This window comes from Arabidopsis thaliana, chromosome 4 (genome assembly GCF_000001735.4).
Source record: "Arabidopsis thaliana chromosome 4, partial sequence".
In the NCBI taxonomy this organism is placed as follows: Eukaryota; Viridiplantae; Streptophyta; class Magnoliopsida; order Brassicales; family Brassicaceae; genus Arabidopsis; species Arabidopsis thaliana.
In genome coordinates, this window is record NC_003075.7 from 16,519,505 (window position 1) to 16,534,432 (window position 14,928).

Genomic DNA, 14,928 nt, shown 5'->3' on the forward strand with positions numbered 1-14,928 from the left:
AAATTGTAATCGAATGAACCGTGAACGTGTAATAAATGGACACACATGTACTTTCTCAGATTCTTTTTGAGGATTGCGGAGAGACGTTTGTCGACATTGGCGTTACATCATTATCAATGATAATGCAATTTAATTAAGAAAAAAATGATTATGCAAATTAAGATTAACGACGATGAGCGGTTGGTCTATGTCGGTTAGTTTTGTATAATGAGATTTCAAGATCCGAAGAAAATTTTGACCTTTTAAAAATTTAACCCAATTTTGTGAGAGTATCCCCGGAATTTTGGAGGTTGGCATGATTAGATATCAACTATCAAGTGTGTCGTACCATTCATGTAATTTCTTTTTTACTAATTTTGTTATATTTCTTTTTAACTGTTTTGATTTATTTATAAATAGACTAAAAAGTATGTTGAGTGAATATGTTTGGTGAAATTCATGCATCGTTTTTGGGAAGTGGGCTGGATCAGTGGATCTCTTCCACACTTTCCCAAACTAATAAAGAGAAACTGAAAATAAATAAAAAACGAAAAAAGTTAAATTATTTAATCGTAATTTAAATTTTGTAAAACAATTTTTATAACTAAAACACCATCTGTGGTAAGACGGTGGAATACATTAAGAATGTAGTATTAAATTACTACTCTACAAGTACTTAACTAATTATTATAATCCTTACATATTATCAGCATCTGAATAATTAACCCAGATTAATACGTATAAATCTTTCACAAATTGGAGAATAAGATTAGGAAATGAAAACAGCTGTATTGAGTCTGGAGAGTTCGTATCCCAACCTCACATGTCCCTCTCACCTTTTCTTCTTCTTCGGCCTACTTACACATGTTCTTCTCATTTTACTCTAAGCACAGATTCTTTTGTATTTCTTAATCTCTTTTTATTTTTATTTCAGGTTTTTTTTCATTTGATTATTCACAAATTAACTATTTTATTTAGTGTTGGTGGTAATTGATTTTTAATTAGTTTCATAGATTTCTGCAGACAAATTCTGGCTTTCATGTTTTTCTTTTTGCTTTTTTTTTTAATAATAATTCGCATTACAAATATATCATTAATTTTTCTTTCTCTTTTGTCGTTACGTGAAAATAGATTTGCTGTGTGTTTTTTTTCTCCCGACAAATATAGACTTAGAGCATTTCCATCGCGAGTTTCTGGATTCTGGTCTATTAAAACAGAACAAAAAATTCAAAAAATGTGGAGAGAAAGTAAAAACGTTTCTCACTTGAGAAACTCATTTTTGCTTTTGTTTTGTTTTGATTGGTTCAAATAATAATTAAAAAAATAAATAATAAAATAATAATAAAATTTATATTATTTTATAAAAATGGGTTTCTCACCGATGGAGATGGTCTTACTGTTTTACTGAAGAAGATTTAATAAAGTTCTCGCTTCTTTTTTCCTCTGAGCTTAACTTTTTACTTTTTGTGATAATAAAAAGAAGAAAACAAAGAAAAAGTTTTGTTTTCCTCTAAAACAAAGAATAGTTTTATCTGCAATCTTTGTAAAAGAAACTGTACTTTGTTTTTTTTTTCAATTTCTTTCCTCCTAAGAAATCACAGTACTAAACAAAACCAAAAGAAAAAAAAAAAAAATTTAGGCAGGTCAATTTTTAAGCTGGTCTGTTTTTGTGTGAGCTTTAATTTTCTGTCTTTGAAATATCTTTATCTACCACGACAGTTTATAAAATTTGAAAGGGAAATTTATTTGGTATTAGGTTTCTAAGAACTTCAATAAAGCTATATTTTCAATTACTTGTTATTAAATGCAAAAAAAAATCTAAATGGATGTTTAGGTATAACTGCAACAAAATTTATGGAAAAAACAAGACTTGATGAATGTATAATCTCAAGAGTTATTTTAAGCATAAATTTAAATCTAAATTTTCTATTTAAAATTATTTGATGAATTTTTCTATTTTTAATTATGATAAATGCAAGATTCATAGTATCTAAATTTAATACAGTATATGATTAGGCTTTTCATTAAACAATATAAATATTTTTTTTATCTTGACATAATGATGAGTAAATAATTTACCAACTAAATACATATAATTTTTGATCAATACCATTCAAAAGAAGAAAAAACACTTTCTCTTACTTATCTTTGAATTAATTTTGAAATATTTCATTAAGAAAAATTAATTGTTTAAAATATTGCTTTGATTAATGTAGACACTCTAGAAAACTTTTTAAAGGTTAGGGAAAAAATGTTACCAAAAAAAAGTTAGGAAAAAAATGTAAAAATAAAGAAAAGAATCTTCTTCCCCTAATAGAATCCAAACAAATGTATCGCTTACCATCAAGTTGCACAAACACTCAAAACGCTTTTTGATGATTTTTCTTCTATAAAATCTTTCTCCTCAACCATTTCAAAGCCCCCTCTTCTCTCCTTCTCTCCCTTTTCTCTCTCTCTCGAAGATATCGCCTTTAATTCCTTCTTCTTCTTCTGATTTCTTCAAAGATTCATTTCTTAGAGATCTCAGCTTCTGTAAGAGTAGGCTAGCTACCAAAAAAAAAGAAATAGAAAAAAACATTGATGCTTAATCAGCAGTTCTTGGTGTTTGAGACACATGTCTCCAATAATACTCAGTGAGATCTTTCTCTCTGGGTTTATGTTAAATTCCACAATCAGGCGCAGGACCCATCTTGTTCAATCTTTCTCTGTTGTCTTCCTTTACTGGCTTTACTATGTCTCATGATCTCTGAACTTATCTCCAGTTTTATATCTATACGCATAATTACAACAAAACCCTAGTTTCTTTTCAAATTTCTCTTCTTCGTTTTTCGTCATCTGGGTCCTGTCCTGTTCTGTTGTGTCTTGTTCTGTTCTGTTTTTAATTCCCCTAAAAACCCATTTTAAAATATTTTATCTCTCTTCTCTTAAAAAAAACTCTTCCCTGTTTTTGTTTGTGTGTTACTAAATGGAATCGTCGTCGTCGGGAACAACTTCGTCGACGATTCAAACGTCGTCAGGATCGGAGGAGAGTCTCATGGAGCAGAGGAAACGTAAACGGATGCTCTCAAACCGTGAATCTGCAAGGAGATCAAGAATGAAGAAACAAAAGCTCCTAGACGATCTAACGGCTCAGGTTAATCATCTGAAAAAAGAGAACACGGAGATCGTGACAAGTGTCAGCATCACAACGCAACACTACCTAACCGTTGAAGCAGAGAACTCTGTTCTCAGAGCTCAGCTTGATGAACTTAACCACAGGCTCCAATCTCTCAACGACATCATCGAGTTCCTCGACAGTAGCAACAACAACAACAACAACAACATGGGCATGTGTTCGAACCCTCTGGTTGGTTTGGAGTGTGATGATTTCTTCGTGAATCAGATGAACATGTCTTATATTATGAACCAGCCTCTCATGGCGTCTTCTGATGCTTTAATGTATTAAATGTGGACCTAAAAACCCCCTCGAAATCACAAAGAAATGGGGCCGTTTTTATTTGTCCGATTTAGAGACATGTCCAAAGAGAGAGATTTATATATAAAAATGGGTCTGTTGTTTGATTTGTTTCCATTTCAAATTTTTGTTTGTTTGGGTCCGTTTTAGGCGTTAGGTATCTCTAAGCATCATCGTTATGAGTGTGTCTGTAATAAAGGCTCTGTTGCCGCATGAGTACAAAGTGTTTTCTTAATATTGTAATATGCTTATTACTTTCTTTTTATTCTTAAGTACTAATCCCATTTTTATATAATTTCTTGAGCATTAATAGTAAAGTAATAAAATGTATCGTAGTAAGAGTTTCGCATGTAACGTACGCTCTACAGAATCATGTTTCACGCCAATCAAACATTATAGTAGGCAGATGAAATATCAATGATAAAATAGCTTGTAATTTTGGGTAATCTTCAACTCGCCAAAGTAAAATTTTAAAAAGGTGTTAATGTTGATTAAGGTGTTTTTAGTCATGAACGAGTGTGGATGATATTAGATTCAGTTTATAGATTTGGATCTATTCTTAAGAAGAAGACTTACGAAATTCAAAACTTTTAAGAATCTAGATGAATTGAGGGTTGGTAGGTTAATGTTGTAATAAGAAGAAACCTTATTTTCTTTTTGATCTGGAAAAAGATAAACAACATATAACATCTTACATAAAATCCTTTTATGTCTGAAGATCTCTCAGAATAAGAAATGAAACTGTGCAGATTCTTGTAAAATATTTTAAACTTATTTCTTGTGAATTTTGGAGATTTTTTTTGTGTGCTAGACTTATAGGTGAAATCATAGCCTCTTGTATTCTTTGCTTTTACACATCATCTTTTAATTGATTTTCTTATCTCAAATTTCTTTTTGGGATTTTAAATTTCACAGTTCCATTTATCACCAATAGATCCATATACAAGTACATCACAAAATAATGGTTATACTACATCGTGAGTAATAATGGGAATCCTATTCTACCCTTTTGGCAGAACTATACTTTTTGTTGCTGGATAGTTTGTTTTATATCCATTGATCACGGATGGTTCATTTCATAAATATTATAAATAGAAAGCCTCTTTTTATTTTATATGAAGAAGTCTTCTATTTGATAATTGCGGTATATATTTTTTACCTTTATTTCAAGTTTAGTATTCCTTCTTGAGAATATCGTACATGTGTCGACAGACTCGAGAGATTATAAAAAGGCATCTTATGTGTTTTGATCTAGCTAGGCTCTTAGGAACATTGAAAAGATATGTAATTCATTGCTTACTGTTTGTAGTTTCGAAGATAATAAAGACCCAAAACGTAAGTTAAGTGAAGGGGTTAATTATTAAAAAAAAAACTAACAGAATGTGAAGTACTAAAGGAGATAGTTGATAAAAACCAGAATATCATTTTATACTAGCTAGAGTATACGCACTAAATCACCATATGCATGGTAAAGATTTATTACAAAAAAAAAAGAAAAGAAAAAAAACACTATGCTAGAAAATCTGAAATTAGTGGGATAATAATCGTGGATAATTTTAACCAATAACATGAATTATGTAATACATTATTTATCCGATGATACACTTGTTATCATGCAAAAAAACACCTTATTCATTTTACGATTTTCCGATCATAAATTTTGTTTTAAATGATATCTTCTTCCATAAGCTTATATAGCAAATGCACCTTTTATAATAGCCGTTGTTAAAAAATTCAAAAACATAATAATTTGGAAGTGATAATCAATTATGGCAAATTTGTCATGTGCAGGGAACAATATTTGCCGGTACTTGACCTAAAAACACATGATAATTCAAAGACTTTAATAGTGGATCGCCTAATTAAATGATTTTATAACGTTTGTTAATTATCCTAGATCTACCTGAACAAACATAATTGATAATCAGTCGGTTAATTATGTATACAATATATATGCATCTAAAGAATCTAATATAAGGTTCTTTTCGTTATATAAGAGAATATATATATATATATATATATAAGTTTATTAATTATAATGGACTTTCACAAACAACTTAAAGATCTTTTGCATGACGTAATATAACAACCTATCAGCCTGAAAAACAGACAATCAAGAAGGTTGGAGGAGTCTTGGAGAAAAATATAGGAGCCACAGGACGGTCGTGAGTCAATCCATAGAGACATTTGGTTACATATATAGATTGTGGGTTGGTTTATGCCTAATTAAACTCGATGTACTATACTCTAATCCCACGAACAAAGACAGGCATTAACTTTTGATCTACATTAAAACATACACCAACTGATTTTACACGAATTGTCTGCAGATATTCTTGAAGATTCCCTCAGATTGAAAGATATATGCTTGAGAAGAGCTTTAGTCAAAGGAAGAGCTTTAGTCAAACGATTAGACAAAACTCAAAAGGAGAAAAAAATCCCAAAAAACATATCTATATGATTAAAAACGTTTTTAGTGATGCTCACAGGGCGAAACGAAGGTAATGTTTTGTCTGCTAGTGGATCACATTTCTTTTCTATTCCCACGTAACATGCAATTTTTTTTTAATTTTTTTTTGTACAAACATGCAAAGGTATTTAAGGTTGTCAAAATCATATTTTTTTGTTATCAAAATAATATGTTAAATTAGAGTGAAAATGTCATTAGAGTTGCGTAAGCGCGCAACTTTCCCAATTTTGATTAGTTCTCTCTAATAAGCCTCAACGATTGAACATAATTTCAACCATGTTACGGAGGTCAAGAGATGATTAAAAGACATAATAAATCGTCCTTTACAAATATTGAAATTCTTAGCCGTTGTACAGCTTATATACTACTTTTTTCACTGTCATATACTTCAATTTAATTAATATATTCGTAACTAAAATTCATTTATCATATTACTATATACGCTATAGACGTTTTATTTTTCTTTTAATGGAAAAGAAACTCAACCGTATTATAGGGACGGCAGCCAACAGTATATTTTAAATTTTAAAAGCCTCCAGTGTCAATAAAAGGCCTCCAGAAATAAAAGTCTACCCGGCTACGAGCCAATAATGGGAAGAAGTCGGTGCTTTTTGTATACATTACTCTAAAGAAAGGTTCAGAGCAACATAAAAAAAAAGGAGTGGACAAATCTAGACTTTGGCAACCAAACAAATTATGAATATTTCACTAGTAGTATATAATCTATTGAATTGTGTTAGTGATGTCGATGTATATTCATGCCGATTAAATTTGTGTATTTGACGCAACTAAACTTATGAAAATGTTTCAATGTGCATGATTAATTGCTTCTTAGCTAGATTTTGTATATGTTAATGATAACAAACAAGAAAACAGTAAGCAAAAAGGTGACATGGCTTACTTAATGTTGAAATATATGGTATTGGTAGGTAGAAGTTGGAAAACAAAACAAAACACTTTTTCCTCTTTACGATTTTCGGATTCTCCATTTTGTTACATCATGATATGAATACCACTACTTTTAAACTGCATATATATCGACGTATGCTTTATTCCTTCAAGTAAATTTTAATAATCGTGAAAGAGAATGTTTATAGTCAATTTATAGTACAAATGTGTCTAGTATTCTGTATACATGTATATGCCTTTTATATTCTCAAGTTTGTAGATTTTCTTTTTCTATAGTATGGTTCTCATTTCATGTCCATTGAGATATATATGTTCAAAATTTATGAAGATAATTGTATTTTTCTTAACGCAATTGCGCTCAAGAAATTCTTTAGCACTAGTTTTTTCTTCTTTTTTTGGTCAAAATTCTAATCTTTCATTATTCAATTTTTTCTTTAATTTTGTTTTTGGGCACTGGCCAACTAAGAGAAAAAGGTCATTATGTATAATCATCTCCTTGTTAGTAAAGTAAACAAATCAAATCATAATTAAAAGACGAGTATGACAAAACTTTAAACTTTAAAGTAATGTTTTTTGATAAACAGAGAATTCAGACATATATTTCACATTTCCTTTAGATCCGTGACTTAATTATATTTTTATTTTGACTTATGTATGTTAGGTTCCAAACCTGAATCCAAGCGTAGCTTAGGCTTCGAACCTCAAATGTCTGCATAAAATTTAGTTACCATTATTGTAGCTGGATAGTTAGATTCTCCACATTTATATAATTGTTTTTTTAAAAACTATTGGTTTGGAAGCCACCGATTTTCAAGGCCTAATTTAGAAACAACATTTTCTCCATGAACTCTTTTGATGCGTAGTCTTAATAGAAATCTTTCAGTATTATTGACAAGAAAAAATAAGATAAAAATAAATAAATAAAAAATAATGACTAACATAGATGTGAAAAGTCCTTATTAATATTCAAAACGCTCCAAAGGAATTGCACGACGAGACAAGAAAAGCAGGGGCGGCTAAGAGAGTCCTTTAGAAACCAATCTCATTCGAATAGTATTATGGTTTATTGAGAAAATTTATAATTTATGTACTAGGAAGTAAAAAGTCATAGCCGACGATACTCAAAACAGAATTTTCCTTCGAGTTCAAGTATTTTCTTGTTAATTAGTTCGGAATCGAAATTTCAATTCTAAGGTTTAAACTCTTTATTGTGAAAGTCACACACTCGTGTATTTAGACTCTAACATAGAGTCGAGAAACCATACATGTATAATGTATTAGTTGAATGGTTTCGTCTAAACTCTATGTTACAAGTAACAAGTCCATATAAATGAGTAGAACCCTACACCAAACTCTAATTCCTACTTCTTCGAAAGGATACCTAAAAGCCCGTGAAGTCTAGAAATCTTTGATTTTATCTACATGTATTAACTTTGTCAGCAACACACGTTCATACCGGATTTAAAGTTTTGGTGCAAGTTTCTATCGAGAGAGCTTTGCCCAACATCTTAATATAAGCCCAACCTTTTATAAATAAGCACAAAACAATTATAAAGCCTCACAAGTAAGTTAAAACATAGGCCCGAGGCAAATGTTAATGGTACAGTATGTTGTTGATTCTAATGTCTATTACGTGTACTAACTAACTACGAAGCCCATTCAAGAGTTTAACCGGCCCAACAGGTTTACTATGATTGTTTTGTATTAATATACAGCTTGACTCTCATTTTGTAATAGAAAAATATATAGCGGTGTTTAACAAGATAAATTATGCTATCTATAACATTCTAATCCAGAATTTGGTTCCATTTAAAAAATTAATTAGGCCGGTTTTCTTCTAAATGAGTTGTGGTTTCTTGTTAGGACGTGCACTCATACCAGCCTTAAAAAAATTAGTGACAAAACAAAACTGAAATTTTTAACAAAAATAAATAAATAAAACAAACAAAACTGAAATTAAGAATCGTGAGGGTACGGTCATCATCCACTACATCATCTTTACTCCTTTTTATGTGCAACCATAAAATAATACGTCGAACATTAATTATAGTGACGAATCAGTTCATTAAAGCAAAGTTCAAACAACTTTGTTCTCTTTCCATAATCTCAATTAATCAGTAATCCATTTAATTTATCATTGTGTGACGAATCAGTGCATCGAAGCAAAGTTTAAACAACTTTGTTCTCTTTTTTCCATAATCTCAATCAGCAATTCATTTAAGTTTAACACTTTTTAGCAAAAAATTATGAGAAAAATTTATGACTCTATCTTTCAGTAAGTATGTTATGATCGATTAATTTGAGTTAAACGAAGTAGTGTATCATATATAGTATATCACTATCAGATTTATAGAGGCCTAATCGTACATTATTCAGTTGGTTATAGCTAGCGATATCTCTTGATTGGAGAATAGGAATGGAACTTTGACCGATATTGAATACCTAGTCTTCAAGGATTCTACAATATAATTATGATGATTTGGTAAATTTAATTGGGTTATGATAATGAAGGCACTCATATTAAATAATCAGGTCACTAACCTCTTTAGACTTATTGTGGCCAACAATAGGAAAGTAGTCTCCTTTCAACTTTTTCTCCAATCCCACCATTTCCATGAACAATTTTTTTAATTAAAAGCATTAAGAGATATTTGCATTAATTAAATGATGGATAAATCAATTGTTGTTATGGTATTTTACTATTTTTATTTATTTGTAATTGATACAATCTAATTTTGAAACTCAAGCTAATCTCTATTTAAACCGGTTTTTATTGTTGCTTTTTATTTAAAGCATTCACGTTGGCTAAACAAATTAGTTAACTTTTAATCGTGTTATTTCTTTAGAGATTATATATAGTGATATACCAAACGCATTGGCTTCTCTTTTTTTTGATAAGGTACGTGTATCTAAATACACAAGATACAGCTTAAGGCACATCAAAAATTGAAAGGAGAAAGAAGATGGGTTTGTTGCCATTGGTGAAGAAACTAGGTTTCATCATCTTTCTTCTAGTTTCAGCTTCAGCGTTTGCTCTCTGTTCTGCAGGTTTGTTTCTTACTTTTTTTTCTCTCTCTCTATCTACATATTTATATTCCTTTGTTTGCAGCTTTTCTCTGCAACTTCATGTGCCTCCTACTGAGATCAGTCTTTTAGAAAGTAAGATAATAACATTAAGAGCTTGTGCTCTCCACATGTGTGTTAATGACGACTAAAGGAGAAAATTAACGACATAGTATGTTACGTTAGTGTTATTTGGATTGATTAATCTTGGATATAAAGAATAGACAAGCTTAAGTCTCTTTTTTTTTTCTTTTTTGTAGGCCGATCATCCATTTTAATCTATAGCCAAGAAGATGATCATCCCGAGGTATTCGTTTTAACTCCAAAAAAAGTTGCCAACTACCGTGCGTTGTATATCTTTACTTAGTAAAAAACCGAACAAATTGATAATCAAGATCGTAGTTATATGATTTCAAGAACAATTTTGTACGTTGGTGAATACATTCTATTTGTGGACAGGTAGTAGAAAGAAGAATACATGAGCATGAGAGAATTCTGAGAATGAATTCAAGAGACTATGGCCACTCCAGTCCTAAACCAAAGCTCGTGAGACCTCCTTTCAAGCTTATTCCCAACTGATCATGCATATCACCGATCGACTATATATAGATGCCAGACTTTCTGAGATGTATAATATATGTAAACCTAAATACTAACACTGCAATAAGTTTGAATGATAATCATATATATAAGTTTCAAGATATGTTTTCTAGTAAATTAATGATTAGATAGTGCTCTTTGCTATCATGCAGAATGTAAATTTGGTGAATAGTCATCATTAGATGAATATTACAATTTATCTGATAGAATCCTTATGATCAAAATTAATATTGAAATATTCGATTAATTCTGAAAACGGATACAGATTGTATATGTGCCAGACAAAAAAAAAGAGAAGAGAATTGGGAACGTTGCAGTTTCGTAGATGTGATAAGATAATAAGTCTACAGTGTAATGTCCATCTCTTGCAGATCTCAAATTGCATTTACCATATTCTGTTTGGTCCCAATGACCTAACCTCACTTATATTCTTGTACAAAAGAATGTTTACTTTATACAAATATTTCTAAAACTTTTTCTTCTGACCAACATTCTTCCACTACAGAATTGAGACTGATCATAAGTTCATCACACCTATGCTTTATTCCTCTCCATTGCTTACTTCTTCAAGCTACAAAATCATGTACCAATTGTGAAGAATTTATCCGGTTCTGGCGACTTCCGGGGTTTACATACTCCATTTCATCTCCCGGGATGGCATTCTCGTAAATATCCACCCCGGAAAAGTTGTTGTATGCCTCACTAGACATAGCCACAACATTGTCCTGTCCTTGAGAGTTTTGAAGCCCTAGAGTCAAGGACACATCACCACGACCCAATCTTGACGTATCAGCCACATGATATGTAGGCTCAACTGCCATGAACCGGCGACCATCCATATGACTGCCTTGGACCATGCCACGAGTTTCCTCGCCATATCCATGTCCATGGTCCGGTTTGGTCTGGTCTTGTGAAAACTCTCGAGCTCGATCTTCATCATCAGCAGCAACAGGTCCTATCTCAGACATTTTCGGTGTATTTTCGGAAGACGAGTTGGAATCATTCTCTGTGAATTCCTCCTTGTATATCTCCTCCACCATTGGCTTCCATAAACGCACTCGTGCATTTATGAACCAGTTTGAAACCTTTTACAAACATAAAACACACAACAATCAATAAATAAACTATACTATGAAGAGAAAGAAACAATCTTCAAATAAAACATTCCTTACCTGACCGCGGCTCAAGCCCGTTTGTCTTGCTAGCATGATCTTATCAGAATCCTTTGGGTAACTATTCATGTTTTCAAACAGTAATCATCACTATTTATGAAGAAAATGTGTGGAGATAAGATTCAAGGGAGACTTACGGGTGAAGAAAATGCTCAAAGAGCCAAGCACGGAGAATCAAAACAGAGTTTTCAGGTAGACCGCGTTGAGGTCTCCAAGCTTGAGGTTGCATAAAACCTCTTTGTTGTCTTAAATGTTGATCAACGTACTTAAGCCGGCTTATAATCCCAACTCTTTTCCCATCTGATCCATCTTGTTGTTCCCCAAGGCATTTACGTAGCACGAGGATTTGTCCGGATATCGCATCCCTTAGGCTACGAAAATGGCGAGAAATTGTTTGAAGGGCGAGTGCTGTGTATGGCTTAGCTGCTCCATAACCAGCTATCACATCGAACGAGGATACAACTATCTGCATCTGCTGGTAATATTGCTTATATCTTCTATCCACCTTTACCAAAATCAAGAAATATCTCATTTTCTTAAATATTCAACATATCCTATATATACCAAATGTAACAACATTATGGCTGCAATTTATTTAAATGTATGCTTTTTTGCATTTAAAATATTATAACAAAAGGCCTATAAAAGGTAACCATCACATGATCAAATTAAGAAGATTAGGTCTCAAGTTATTACCTCATCCAACATTGACAAGAGTTTTGTCAACTTGCTCTGCATTTCTTGTCTCTCCGACTGAGAGATGTCCGCAGGAGGATTCGTGCTCGAGTCTTGAGTGCTCTGATTCGGTTCTTGAGGGTTCTCATTGTTTTTATCTCCCTCTGCCTGAAACTGCTTTAGAGCTTTCTTTACATTAACAGCCTCATCTAGAAGCTGTTGAGCCGCCTTAAGATACTTTGAGTTGGGAATTGTTCTCACAACATCCAAGTTCTGATTCCCGCCCGGAAAACTCTGTGTTGCATACTCATTGCCTCTCGGCGCCATATTTTGATGGCTTATCTGATGAATTCCTGGAAGAATCTGTGAACCAAGGCTAAGGGACAGTCCCTGACCGGTCTGAAGAATCCCCGTGGCACCTGCCATCGCGCTCATTAGCTGGAAACCGTTCCTGTCACTCGCTTGATCTCTCCAAGAACCGAAATCTTGACCAATGTTCTGCATTTGTGGAACTCCCCCAAATCTGGACAATGCTTGCCTCTCTTGTGAGGCTGAGACATTGTTAGCTTCAGTTCTTCTTTCTCTACCGGCTGATTCCTCAGAGTAAGAAACTATAGCATTCTGGATCATTGAATCTCCGGGAATAAACTGTGTTTCTGGATAATTCTCCATCGAAATGGAGTGTTCTTTTTGGCTCACTTGAGTTCCATAGTCCCTTGTTTTCTGATCAGGTCGTAAGAACTTAACCTTATGGAGGAAATGCTTGACATTAAAGACAGATTCAAAAACAATTGAAACAGAGCAGGATCCATATAATCAGTGTATTGCTAAGAAACATGTAAGATTTCAACATGTCTTGAATATATGGTTATGCATGCAATTATGGAGATGCAAGCCAAATCCATAGACAACAAAAAAAAAAGAAGAATTGTATAGAAATAAAAAGATTAGTAAATTACCTGGAAACCAAACTGCTACTTCTGATGGATTGTTGAAGGAGACAACAAAATCTTGAAAAGAATTAAAAATTAGAAAATGTGAAAGATTTTATTGATATCTTAAAAGAAAGAAATCAGAAGGTTACGCCTCTTTCTCTTGGTTGTGTTTTTTTTTTGGTATGAGATATAATTTGAATTCATCATCTCATCAATGTCACACGTGAAAGACCCATATCATACTCTCCCTCCTCCGGAAGAAAGAAAGAATGGAAAAAAAAAACTTTGAATTTCTTATTTAATAGTATATAATATGGTAATAAGAAAATCAAATAAAAACTTTATTTTGTTTTCTGAAGATATTGCTTCAGAAAGCCATAATCTGGTTGGTGCTTGAACCTCCTGCTTCTTGCTTATTGATTCCTGGAGTCAAGTCTTTGGTAAAGAGAAGAAAATTATTGTGAAAATGTTATATAAATGTATGGTTAAGGAGTTTCTATCTTTAACAACCAGTTGGTCGACCTAAACCCCTCTCTCTTCATCTTTCTCCCAATCCTAAACCTAATCTTAATCCCAATCCTTATCACTCTCTGTCTCTTAATTACACATTGATTAAATCAATATCCTCCATATAATCACATTTCTATTTTCTTTACTTAAGTTGAAAAGTACAAAGAATCAAAGATGCTACTAGCTTCTTGACATAAAGTCATCTTAAATTTAAATTTAAATTCGGAAGTGTTGAGTTATATAGTTTATTTTGCAAGTAAACAATAAAAATTTAGCAGATTAGTAGATCGTGGTGAATTTTGATTAAGTATATATATCACAACTTGTTTTTCTGATGAATAGGTCATTAACTTATCATTATAAACACATAACTAATGTTTATTATGTGAGTTTTGATTAAGAGTATTAGCTACTTTACTTTTTAAGTAAGCCAAGCCATGATTGTTTCTTCTTCCTTTTCTTTATATATTTCTTTCATACTTTTTTGGTATCTGATTATACATTCGTGGACTCTGGTCGTCCAGAGGCTATGCAACTATTAAAGAAATAAGGGTCCCAAAAAATAACAAACACAACTTTTTCTTCTTTTTTATTTTCATTTTGTAAACACCATAAGTGCTCGTTTTCCCCACTGAGTTTTGTCTTTTCCTGGAAACAACTTGTAGATATTTATGGATTAGTACTTTTTCTTTCAAATGCTTCTAAACTTAGCATTCACTTTCTTGTTTGACAGAAGTCTATATCCTAAGTCCTAAGTCCTAACTTGGTAACTACTATAATCTTTAAGACTAGGGTCCAATACTGATTAGAGGCTGAGAGAATCGTTAGTTCCATGGGCGAGACTTGAGAGCAACAACACAAAGATAATGAGAATGACTTAGATAGTGATAGGAAGTTGATCAGGGTGGATTTTTGAAGAAATATAAAGTATTAGGTGTAGAATGAAAATAGAGGTATAGCTGTCTGAATAGGGACAGATGTTGCAGCGAGAGGGTCAGAGCCAGAGATGCCGTAATAATACGAACAATGAACATCTCTGAAGGAAGAGAGAGAGAGAGAGAGAAAGAGAGAATCTAATGGGATACGAAGCGAGAGATTTTGTTGGCCCAATAGAGCTGTAATGTCCCAAAGACACATCCTTTTTTCCATAACTATAACATT

General features: G+C 32.3%; 3 protein-coding genes across 7 annotated transcripts, besides 1 other annotated feature; 2 read left to right on the forward strand and 1 right to left on the reverse strand.

The window, feature by feature from the left end:
* Positions 1 to 2,356: 2,356 nt before the first annotated feature.
* On the forward strand, positions 2,357 to 3,726 carry GBF6 (G-box binding factor 6). Its single transcript, NM_119625.3, has one exon. The coding sequence runs from the start codon at positions 2,945 to 2,947 to the stop codon at positions 3,422 to 3,424; it is 480 nt and encodes a 159-aa protein (NP_195185.1). The 5' UTR covers positions 2,357 to 2,944; the 3' UTR covers positions 3,425 to 3,726.
* Positions 2,594 to 2,722: a sequence feature (AT4G34590.uORF1).
* Positions 3,727 to 9,553: 5,827 nt separating the features above from the next.
* On the forward strand, positions 9,554 to 10,724 carry AT4G34600 (uncharacterized protein). 2 transcript variants are annotated; one of them, NM_119626.4, is made up of 3 exons: positions 9,554 to 9,860; positions 10,136 to 10,182; positions 10,335 to 10,724. In NM_119626.4, exons 1-3 carry the CDS (start codon positions 9,776 to 9,778, stop codon positions 10,452 to 10,454), a joined length of 252 nt encoding a protein of 83 aa, NP_195186.1. In that variant the 5' UTR covers positions 9,554 to 9,775; the 3' UTR covers positions 10,455 to 10,724. The 2 variants fall into 2 exon arrangements, with proteins under 2 accessions (NP_195186.1, NP_001329855.1); NM_001342294.1 differs by having other exon boundaries at positions 10,136 to 10,724.
* Positions 10,725 to 10,841: 117 nt separating this feature from the next.
* On the reverse strand, positions 10,842 to 13,858 carry BLH6 (BEL1-like homeodomain 6). Of its 4 annotated transcripts, none has more exons than NM_119627.4 (5): positions 13,282 to 13,858; positions 12,344 to 13,069; positions 11,785 to 12,152; positions 11,648 to 11,708; positions 10,842 to 11,560 (listed from the first exon to the last, which is right to left on the reverse strand). In NM_119627.4, exons 2-5 carry the CDS (start codon positions 12,992 to 12,994, stop codon positions 11,042 to 11,044), a joined length of 1,599 nt encoding a protein of 532 aa, NP_195187.1. In that variant the 5' UTR covers positions 12,995 to 13,069; positions 13,282 to 13,858; the 3' UTR covers positions 10,842 to 11,041. The 4 variants fall into 4 exon arrangements, with proteins under 4 accessions (NP_195187.1, NP_001328815.1, NP_001119116.1 ...); NM_001342296.1 differs by having other exon boundaries at positions 12,344 to 13,084; positions 13,282 to 13,530; NM_001125644.1 differs by having other exon boundaries at positions 12,344 to 13,045; positions 13,282 to 13,497.
* Positions 13,859 to 14,928: the final 1,070 nt, after the last annotated feature.